Genomic DNA, 12,336 nt, shown 5'->3' on the forward strand with positions numbered 1-12,336 from the left:
ATGACCTTGTCTACCACCATAATTTTGTTTCCTTTAAAATAAACCCTGGAGGATTTAGCTACAAGAGGCATCATCACTCCCATCATCAAAAAGAAAAATCTAGTTAATCTACAAAACAACATTTATTTAACTTATCAGAAACGGAGGTCCCAGGCCAACCATCTAGCTTATAATCTAAGGAAAGACAGAGCAAAAAGAACACAAATACTGACTTTTAAAAAGAGAGCAGGGGAAGAGGATAAACTGCCATATAAATGGGTAAGAAGAATTCAGCTAAATTAAAAAAAAAGTGAATTTCTAAAGGCTGAATGTGGGCTAGTATGAGAGTATAGAACTTCTGGGAGCGCAGATATAAAGAGACTATGCACATAAAGAGAATTTGTTCCTACCTAGTACTTTTTTGTTTTAGACCTTCACTGAGCAGCCATGAAAAAGATGGGTCAGGGCAAGTAATCAGACCTCACTAATGCAGGCTTGGTGGAGGAGGGTCGCTGCATCAAAGGGAAAAGACATAGAGCTCCCTCATACCCTCTCCCCTAAGAACACGAATATGCCATGCTAGTGGCAGAAGGGCTGCAAACTCTGTGACTTCAAGGCACATGTGAAGACCTCTGTGGCTGGGAAAATGGAAAAGTAATGAGCTGTGAACTTCTCGAGGAGGAGCAGAAAACTGTCTTGGGGAGAGGCAGGAAACTCTCCTGGGTACAGACCATTAGGAATTTTCTAATGCTATGGAGAAGAGGACAGGATCTCTGAGAAGGGCTTCCCCTAACCCCTACAAAATGACAGGAACACAAGACCTACCCAGTCTGATCCCAAACAAAAGAGAATCTTACAACCTTCTCCCCAGTGAGGAGAAAGCTACTCATTTCTTTTCATGAACACTGTTTATGTTAGGCTATATTATTTTTAAACATTATTCCTTTCAATAAAAGAAAAGTAAGAGATGTACAGAAAAGGAAGAAAAATTCCATAGTAAAGAGCAAGGCAATCAATAGAGTCAGACTCAGAGATGATCAAATGTTGGTATTACCAGACAGAAACAGTCGTCAAGATGAAATATGCATTTGATGGCCTTATCAGTAGAGTTGACAAGCATGAGGAAAGAATCAGTGAATGTGAAGATAGGTCAATGAAAATTATTCTACTAAACAAAAAAAGAGAAAAGTACAGTATAGATTACCCTAGAGATGTGAAATAATATCAAATAATCTGACAAAAAAATGCTTGGAAAATCCCCAAATATTTTGAAATGAAACAATATACTTCTGTATAACTTGAGGGACAAACAAGAAGTCACAGGAATACTAGGAAATATTTTTAATGAAATGAATATGAAAATAATATATCAAACTATGAGGATGCAGGTAAAACAGTGTTCAAAGGAAAAGTTGTAGCAGTAAATACGTGTATTAGAAAAGAACAAAGGTCTGAAATCAATCATCTTTCATTGTAAGAAACTGGAAAAAGAGAGACAAATTAAACCCAAAGTAAGCGGAGGAAGACAGTAATGTAGATAACAGCAAATAATCAATGAAATTAAAAACGGAAACAAAATAAAGTAAATCCATGAAACTGAAAGCTAATTCTTTGTGAAGGTCAATGTTACTGCTCAGGATGACTAAAAGGAGAGACCGCACAAAGTTTTAATGTTAGAAATGACAGTGGGAATATTATTACAGCTATAACAGACATTAAAAGGCTGATAAGGGAATACCAAACAATCTTATAACTATAAATTCTACAACTCAAAGGAAATGAGAAATTTCCTTGAGAGACACAAACTACCAACGTTCACTTGAGAAAAATAGATAACTTGAAAAGTTCTATAGCTTTGGGAGAAACTACATTCCTAACAAAAAATCTGCATCAGGATTTTTCATAATTTATTTACAAATTCTACCAAATATAAGGAATAAATAATACCAATTATACAGATTTTTTTTTCCAGAAAATAGAACCACTGGGGACACTTTGCAATTCATTTTATGAGAAAAACAGATTCCAAAACCCTGATTTCAAAACTAGAATTAACATAGATGCAAACATCCTCACCAAAATATTAGCAAATTAAATTTAGCAGTTGATAAGATGGATAATATATCCTGACAAAGTGAGGCTTATCTTGGTAATGAAAGTCTTGTTCAACATTTGAAGATGAATCAAAGTAATCACCAATATCATTAGGCTAAAGAAGAAGAACCCTAGGATAATCTCGTATAAACAGGAAAATTATTTAACATAATTCAGCATTCTCCAGAATAAAAACTTACTAAAAATAGAAAGGAGTTTTCTTAACTCAATAAAGGCATTTAGGAAAACCTGTATTGATATTATGCTCAATGGTGAAAGACTGAATGCTTTGCCCCAAGATAAGGAAAAAGTTAATAATGTTCACTCCTGCTGTTCTTATTCAGCACCATACTGGAGGTGTTAGAAAGAAATAAAATAAAAGGCATACCATTTGGGAAAAGGGAAATAAAACTATCTTAACAGCCAATATGATTAGCTACATAGAAAATTCCAAAGAATCTACATAAAATCTACCAGAACTATTTAGTGTCAGTAAGATTATATGTTCAAGATTAATATAAAGTTTTTTCAGACCTGCCCCCTTTATATACAATTTTATTGTTATTCTATCAATCATCAGTTTAAAATTGAAACTAAAAACACAGCATGATTAAGAATAGCACAGAAAACATGAAATACTTATGTCTAACTCTAATGAAATACACAAGATCTGTATACTGCAAACCATAAACCAAGATGAAAGAAATCAAATAAGACATAAATAAATGGGCAATGTTGTGGATGGGCAGGCTCAATATGATTAGCATATTAGTTCTCCCAAAATTGACCTTTAGATTTATTTTTATTTTTTTTGAGATGTTGTTTCGCTCTTGTGACCCAGGCTGAAGTGTAATGGCACAATCTCGGCTCACCGCAACCTCCGCCTCCTGGGTTCAGGCAATTCTCTTGCCTCAGCCTCCTGAGTAGCTGGGATTACAGGCATGCGCCACCATGCCCAGCTAATTTTTTGTATTTTTAGTAGAGACGGGGTCTCACCATGTTGACCAAGATGGTCTCGAGCTCTTGACCTCATGATCCACCTGCCTCGGCCTCCCAAAGTGCTGGGATTACAGGCTTGAGCCACCGTGCCCGGCCCTGACCTTTAGATTTAATAAAATTCAAATAAAAATCTAATAGGGTCCTTTTTATATAAATCAACAACTTGATTTTAAAATTTATGTTGAAAGTTAAGGAAAATAGAATAATCAATCAGTTTTGAAAAAGAAGAGCACCATTGCAGGACTCTGCAAAGTTTCCTGGGTCTGGTCCAATGAGACAGAACACTTGGACCACACGTCAGGCAAAGCAACTTTATTACTCAGAGAGGCAGCAGAGGTAAACAGAAGCCTAGGATCCACGGTGAGCAAGCCCCTGAGGCTCAGGAATTGTCTGCATTGTCATCATACTGTAGCTGATGGACTCCAAAAGTACTCTCCTTTCGATTTTGTATCCTGTGTACCACTTGGGTTGCTGCATACAGGCATTGTAGAACATCCTGGTTTTGGGTGGAACAAGGACAAAACCTTGACTGTTACAGACAATTCCTCCTTATCTCAGTACATTCTTCCCAAGAAAGGCAAACAAGAGGTAGAACTGTGTTGACCAAGGCCACTGGTGACTTGACCTCTTACAAACAGGTAGTATGTAATTTCAGGATGTGCTAGGAAGCTATAGTGATTAAGATAGTATGGTATCAGTGAAAATACAGACACATAGGTTAACAGAAAAAAAATAAAGATTCTCTGTATATACCCACATGTCTATGGTCAATGGGGTTTTGATGAAGGGGCAAAGGCAATTGAATGAAGAAATTTTCAAGAAACTATGTTGATAAAAGGACCTGAGGGAGGTGGAGCAAGATGGACACCAGTTTAACAACTATTGACCCCTAAAAAGCGCTTTCATAAGAACCGAAAGTCAGTACCTAGTTTTAACTTCTTATCACTGAAAGAGGCACTGAAGAGGTAGGAAAAAGCAATCTTGAGTTGCCAACACAAACCCACCCTCAACTCCCGGCAGTGGTGACATAGCGTGGAGAGTGTTTCTGTGCACTGGGGAGAGAGAGAGAGTGCATAGCAACTGTGAGGCATGGAACTCAGTGCTGCCCTGTTATAGTAGAAAGCAAAGCTGGACCAAACTCAGCTGGCACCCACCCACAGAGAGAGCATTTAAAGCAGTCCTAGCCAGAGGGGAATTGCCCATCTGGGTGGTTGGAACTCGAGTTCCCACAGCCTCCCCACTGCAGGCTAAAGTGCTCTGGGGCTGCAACTAAACTTGAAAGACAGTCTGGGCCACAAGGACTGCAACTCCTAGATGAGCTGCTGCTACTGCTGAACTTGGCCCAGAGTCAGTAAACTGGAGAGCACACAACTTTCTGAGACACCAGCTGGGGTGGCTAAGGGAGTGCTGGCGTCACCCCCTCCTCATTCCAGCCTGCACGGGTCACAGCTCCAAAAGAAACCCCTTCCTTTGCTTGAGGGGAGAAGGAAAAGTGGTGAGGACTTTGTCTTCCATCTAGGATACCAGCTCAGTCACAGCAGGATGGGGTATGGGTCAGAGTCGTGAGGCTGCCATTCCAGGCCCTAGCTCCTGAATGACGTTTCTAGACACATCTTGGGCCAGAAGGGAACTCGCTGCCTTTAAGGAAAGGACTCAGTCCTGCAGCATGTATTACCTGCTAACTGAAGAGTGCTTGGGCCTTGAATAACCAGCAACAATATCCAGGTACTATGTTGAGGGCGTTGGGTGAGCCTATGAGACTTGCTGGCTCTAAGTACCAGCTTAGCCACAGTGGAGGAGAGCAACAAGCAGGCCCTTGAGGTCCCTGATTCCAGCACTTGGCTCTTGTATGGCATTTCTGGACCTGCTTTGCACCAGACAGTAGCCCACTGCCCTGAAGGGTGAGTCCCAGGCCACGCATCGTTCACCAAAGGTTGACCGAAGAGCCCTCGGGCCTTAAGGGAACATTGGTGGTAGTCTGACAGTACTCCCTGTGGGCCTGCGATGGTAGCCACAGGATGAAGCGTCTCTTACTTTGGAAAGGGGAAGAGAAAAGAGGGGAGGACTATGTCTTGTGGTTTCAGTGCCACTCAGCCACAGTACAATAGAACCCCAAATAGAATTCTAAGGTTTTTGACTCTAGTCCCTGGAACCTGGATGGTACTTCTGGACTGACCTGGGCTCTGGGGGAACTCACTGTTCCGAAGAGAAGGATACAGGCCTGGCTGGCGTTGCCACCTGCTGATTGCAGAGCCCCAATTTAAGTGAAAATGAATCACAAACCTAAATGCAAAATTTTATTTTATTTTATTTTATTTTTATTTATTTATTTATTTATTTTTGAGATGGAGTTTCGCTCTTATTACCCAGGCTGGAGTGCAATGGCGCGATCTCAGCTCACTGCAATCTCCACCTCCTGGGTTCAGGCAATTCTCCTGCCTCAGCTTCCTGAGCAGCTGGGATTACAGGCACGCGACACCATGCCCAGCTAATTTTTTTATATTTTTAGTAGAGACAGGGTTTCACCTTGTTCACCAGGATGGTCTCGATCTCTTGACCTCGTGATCCACCCGCCTCGGCCTCCCAAAGTGCTGGGATTACAGGCTTGAGCCACCGCGCCCGGCCAAAATTTTAAACAACTAACCTTCTAATAGAAAACCTAGGAGAAAATTTTTTTGATTCTGAATAACGCAAAGGTTTTTTTCACTTGACACTCTTAATACAGTTCCTAAGACAAAAACCTGATAAACTGGACTTCTGCAAAATTAAAAGCTTCTGTTTTTTAAAAGACATTGCTATGAAAATATAATATTTTCAAATATTGTAAATATTTGCAAATCACATATATAATAAAGGATTTATCGCCTTAAAAATCTATTATCTGTCTATTATCTATGTTATCTATCTATATCTATCTGTCTATCTATCTATCTATCTATCTATCTATCTATCTGTCTGTCTAATCTATCTACCTACCTATTCCAAACTCAATAATAATAAGCAACCTAAGGAAAAAATGGCCAAAAGGTTAAGCATTTCATCCAAAAAGATACAGAGATGGTAAATATAAAAAGATGCTCAACATTATCTGTTATTAGGGAAATAAAAATAAAATCACAGTGAGATGCTACTACACACCCATTAGAAGGTGAACTTGTGCGTATTGCTGTTGGAGGGCAAAAATGGTGGAGAAACTTCAAAACAGCTTGACAGTTTCTTATAATGTTGAAACAGACTTACCACACAGCAATGCCACACCAGAGAGATGAAAACTTACGTTCACACAAGACTTTACACGTGATTATTTATAGAGATGTTATTCACAATTTCCAAAAACTGGAAAATAATTCAAATGTCCTTTGACTAATTAAACAAGCTGGGATGCATCCATACTGCTAAATGCTGTAATTCAGTGGCAACAAGATACACAAATAATACAATATGAATCTCAAATGCAGTATGCTAAGAGAAAGAACACAGACTCAAACGGCTTATATAACATTCTGAAAACGGCAAAACCATAGTGGCAGAAAACAAATGAAGGGTTTATCATGGTCAACCCTTATCAACCCTTGATAAGGGTCAATCCTTATCAAGCCCATGGGATTAGGGACAAGGGCTGAACACAAAGGTATATGAGTAAAGTTTTGGATAGTGGAATTATTCTCTATCTTGATAGTGGTGGTGGTTACGTTTTAGTCAAAACTTAGAACTGTAAACAAAAAAGAGTGAATTTTACTGTACTTAAATTATACCTCAATCAATTGATTTTACAAAAACCTGGATAGTCATTTCCCACATTTACTCACTATCAGACTGTTCTGCGCACACAGAAGAAAAGGAGCTCCTTGAAAAGCACAAATTCCTTAATGTTACACATATATAATTTTGTATGCACTTAACTACACAGTCCTCAACTTGTGGGAGTTTGACTTACGAGTTTTGACTCATAAATGGTGTAAAAGTGATAGGCATTCAATAGAAACCAACTTCCAATTTTGAATTTGATCTTTTTCCCTAGCAATATGCTGTAGGATACTCTCTTGGGAGGCCGGGCAGCAGCAGGGAGCCTCAGCTCCCAGTCCACCACGCAATCACAAGGGTAAACAGCCAATACTCTACAGTGTACTACTGGGTTGCCAGATGACTTTGCCCAACTGGAGGCTAATGTAAGTGTTCAGAGCACATTTAAAGTGGGCGGGGCCAAGCTACGATGTTTGGTAGGTTAGATGTATTAAATGCATTTTCAACTTACAATATTTTCAACTCATGATGTGTTTAATGGAACATAACCCCGTGTAAGCTGGGGAGCATCTATACACAGCATCACTGTTATGTTATATTCCCATTTATCAAGCAAAACATCTATTAGGGTTTCATTATAGATATATAAAGTAGCCTTGCCACATCTTTCCCATTTTCTTTATGATAATGCCATTATCTTAGCAAAATACAGAAAGTAGTATCTATTTAAGATAAATTCAAAAAATGTTTTCTAGTCTCTAAAATATTCTCTCATCCAGTTTTAAGTCATTTGAAATGCTAATTTCTCTCCCACAATCTCTCTAATTAGAATGTCATGGTTATAAGCCCATCACATCTTGATGATCTATTAACAATGATGTATGTTCTGAAATTGTCCAAAGTTTTAAAATTCTGTGAGCATAGCACAACCTGGTTTAATCCCATTTTCAGTCATACTTTGTGAAAACCATCCATATGCCAGTCCTTAATATATCAGTTCTAAAAAGGAACAAGTTTGAGAAGTCTGAGGTTCTCAAAGCACGTAAAGAGATAATGTGCCTTTTAAAATATTTCAACGACTTCTCTGAAGCCCACGTAGTTAACATCGAATATTAGCAGACAGGACAACAAGAACTAGAACAGATTGCTAAGAGTCAGTGTAGGTGGAAGACAGTCCAGCAGGTTAAAGAATTTGTAATCTGGAGTTAGACAGTGTGTAGGTGGCAAACGTCTGTAGACAGATAAAGTCAAGGTCAGAATCCAGGGACTTGGAGAAGGGCTAAGGTTAAAAGTTTCCCCTTGGAACTATTTCTTCTTATCACATTACTGTAACTACTTGAAGCTAATTAAAGATGCCATTTATTGACCACCTACAACGCACTAGGACCTTTGCTTGCACTAAAACCATTGTCTCCATGACAAATCTATGTGCAGTTATTATCACTCTTGTTTTACAAGTGAGGAGACTGAGGTAGGGGACAGGGTCAGGAGGGTTTCTGATCCCAGTGCCCTTACTTCCACACTATGCTGCATGTTATAAAAATCCTTGCAGTTTTCAGGTTCATTTAGCCCTAGTGTACACTTTCCCAGACTTCTGATGACTCTCTGAGTCTTTAGACAGCCATGCCATCCTTTCCTCTGACCCTTTCCTTCTCTCTCTAAGGCTCTCACATTTTTCTCCATCTTGCTTGTTTGAAAGCTATCTACTTTTGCTACGCTATAGCAGATTCATTCCTCTTTAAATCATCATCTTCCTGGACACACAGCAGCATTTTCATTTTTACAATGTTCCTTGCTAGCCTGAGGCCAGTGCCAGGGCCTTTTTAAAAGTAAAAGTCCCAGAGATCCATAATTACCCCTAATTTAATGGGTGAAAGAATTTTTCCCCTAAAGGTAATTCAATTCGATTATTACTATCAAAGTATAAAATGTGTATCCTCACATAAGTATGTCTTAAAATATTATAGATGGACCTTCAAACAAAAGATAATTTGCTTTTTTTTTCAGAAATGGTAAAATGGCATAACAAATGAACTGGATGGATAGTCAAGAGACCTGTTCTATCTTAAATCTGTTGTTTAATAGGATATATGACCTTAAATCATATAAGCACTTAGAACTTTGGTTTTTTGATCTGAAATATTATTCATGAAATTATAATTAGAAATCAATCAGAAATTGATCTGAAATATTATTCATGACATTTAGAAATTCTAAAATAATTTCTAAAGAGGTCTTAGGCTTCTCAGATTGCTAGTGTATGCATGTGATAAGCTTTTATAAGCTAGAATGTCAGATTGTCTTGGAATGCTCTCTTAAGGTATTGGTCTTTTCCTTGTATTTACAATATTTGAACTCAATATTTATTTCAGTTATAATGGACAGAATTACCAAAGGAAAAACAAACATTACCCTTCATTCACAATACACACCCTTCTCTCTATAGCAAATATACATAAAACACACCCCTGCATACACCCACATGCATATATCCACACCCATGGCCCTCAGAAACACAAACATAGGTTTGAACATTGCCTCATCCATAAACCAAGTTCCCACAATGATAGGAAGCCACATATCTCCCCAGATAGCCTCCCTCAAATGTCTCATGAGGGAATTCTTTATGAATTCCTAAATCTTTCAGGATACATATCCCTTCTATAAACTAGCCCCAAACCAGAATTCTATTAATTCTCACCCTGACAATGCCATTTATTAGCTTATCTTTGCAAGTGCAGTATTAAGATAAGACTAGAAATCATCTCAGAGATAATGATGAGATTAAAAATTTCAAAGGCAGAGGAAGGGCCTTCAGGGGCTGGTGGACATTGCTTAAAAGCAAACAAGCAAGTAAACAAAACCTGCTAAGGAATTAAAATGCCTTCATAATCTTTTATTTTAAATATTCATGATATGTCGCATTTCCTACAATGATATGCTGAAGTTTAGACTAACAAAAATGTTTAGAATTATTTTCCAACCAAATAACCTTAATTTTCCCTCAGAAATCATTAAATAAAAATCACACAATAGGAAAAATGTGCTTCAGTAATTGTGATTTGGCTCAGACACATATTTATCATCAAGTGTTTTTGGAGCTGAATGATTTCACTTAGCTACACAAAGACTAGTTTCCACATTAGGAGAGAATCCTATCATACGTAGTCAAAGTTGTTACCACGTTAAAATGGATTTTAGAGCCATAGGATGTTTTATGCAAAACGCATGGTCACTGCAAATAAAAGCCTTGTATTAGGTAACAGAAAAGATAAAGAGGAATCAAAACATACCACCATTCCCACACAAAAAAATCAAATTACAAAAGAAGGCAACAAGAGAGAAAGAATGGCACAAAGTAACTACAAGCCTAGAAAACAATGAACAAAACTGCCCAACAAAAAAAAAGAAAGGGGACCTGATGGCTTCTCTTGTGAATTCTACCAAACATTAAAGAAGAAATAATACCAACTCTTCCCAAACTCTAACAAACAATTGAAGTAAAGGGAATAATTTCAAATTCATTGTAGATGACCAGCATTGCCCTGATATCAAAGCCAGACAAGGACACTAGGAGAAAAGATAGTTATAGACCATCATCCCTAATGAACATAGATGCAAAAATCCACAACAAAATACGAGCAAACTGAATTCAATAGCACACTGAAAGAATGATTCACCATAATCAAGTGAGATTTATCCCTAGGATGCAAGGATGGTTCAACATACACAAATCTAAACATGTAATCCATCACATTAACAAACTGCAGGACAAAAATTATATAATCATCTCAATAGATAAAGAAAAAGCATTTGACAATATTTAATGTCCTTTCATGAGAAAAAAATCTCTTAAAAAATTGAATGTAGAAGGATTTACTCCATCGCAATAAAGGCTATGTATGACAAACCATAACTAACATCATACTCAATGGTGAAAATCTAAAGGCTTTTCCTTTGAGATGAGGAATAAGAGGATACCCACTCTTCCTGTTGCATTCAACATAGTACCGGAAGTCCTAGCAAGAATGGTTAGGCAAGAAAAAGAAATAAAAGGCACCCAAATCAGAAATGAAAGGGTAAAATGGTTTCTGTTTGCCAGTGACAGGATCTTATATATAAAAAACTCTAAACCACCAAAAAAACTGTTAGGATATGAACAGACACTTCTCAAAAGAAGACATTTATGAGGCCAACAAACATATGAAAAAATGCTCATCATCACTGGTCATTAGAGAAATGCAAATCAAAACCACATTGAGATACCATCTCACACCAGTTAGAATTGCAATCATTAAACAATCTGGAGACAGATGCTGGAGAGGATGTGGAGAAATACGAACACTTTTACACTGTTGATGGGGGGGGTAAATTAATTCAACCATGGTGGAAGACAGTGTGGCAATTCCTTAAGGATCTAGAAATAGAAATTCCATTTGACCCAGCAGTCTTGTTATTGGGTATATTGGATAGATACCCAAAAGATTATAAAACATTCTATTATAAAGACACATGCACACATATGTTTATTATGGTATTGTTCACAACAGCAAAGACTTGGAACCAACCCAAATGCCCATCAAAGATAGACTGGATTAAGAAAATGTGGCACATATACACCACAGAATACTATGCAGCCATAAAAAAGGATGAGATGATGTCCTTTGCAGGGACATGGATGAAATCTGGAAACCATCATTCTCAGCAAACTGACACAAGAACAGAAAACCAAACACTGCATGTTTTCTCTCATAAGTGGGTATTGAACAATGAGAACACATGGACACAGGAAGGGGAATATCACACACTGAGGTCTTTTGGGGCATGGGGGAGGTAGGAGAGGGATAGCAGGGGGTGGAGGGATTGGGGAGGGATAACGTTAGGAGAAATATATAATGTAGATGACAGGGGCTGGATGCAGCAAACCACCAAGGCACGTGTATACCTATGTAACAAATGTGCCTGTTCTGCACATGTACACCAGAACTTAAAGTATATATACATAAATTAAAAAGTCCAACTGAAAATGGATTAAAGACTTAAACATATGACCTGAAACTGTAAAACTGCTAGAAGAAAACTCAGGGAAAAATCTTGATATTGATATGATCACTGAGCTTTTTTTTAATATGACCCCAAAAGCACAGGCAACAAAACAAAAAATAGATAAAATGGGATTACCTCAAACTTAAAACCTTCTGCACTACAAAGGAGATGACAGAATGAAGAGACAACCTATGAAATGGAAAAAACATCTGCAAATCATATATCTGATAAAAGATTACTATTTAAATTATATAAGGAACTCAAATAATAAGAAAAAACATCTGCAAACCACACAACTGATAAAAGATTAATATTTAAAATTTATAAGGAAGTCAAACAAATAATAAAGTGAGAAAACAAATAATCCAATTGGAAAATGGGAAAAGGAGCTGAATAGGTATCTCTCAAAAAAAGACATTCTAATGGCCAAGAGGTATATGAAAAAAATGTCCAACCTCACTAATCATCAGGGAA

The 12,336-nt window shown here is 37.7% G+C and overlaps 1 protein-coding gene across 3 annotated transcripts in view; it reads left to right on the forward strand.

Annotated features, from left to right (window-relative positions):
• Positions 1-12,336, forward strand: part of NXPE2 (neurexophilin and PC-esterase domain family member 2) — a 225,719-nt gene that overhangs the window by 184,275 nt on the left and 29,108 nt on the right. Inside the window, exon 1 of one of the 3 annotated variants that reach the window (XM_078339182.1) lies at positions 6,052-7,241. The exons of the other annotated variants lie outside the window; for them this stretch is intronic. Within the exon in view, the coding sequence (XP_078195308.1) occupies positions 7,216-7,241 (26 nt within the window). The 5' untranslated portion in view covers positions 6,052-7,215. Of the gene's footprint in view, positions 1-6,051; positions 7,242-12,336 lie in introns of those variants that run through there. 3 annotated transcript variants of the gene reach the window in all.

Source organism: Callithrix jacchus, chromosome 10 (assembly GCF_049354715.1).
Source record: "Callithrix jacchus isolate 240 chromosome 10, calJac240_pri, whole genome shotgun sequence".
Lineage (NCBI taxonomy): Eukaryota > Metazoa > Chordata > Mammalia > Primates > Cebidae > Callithrix > Callithrix jacchus.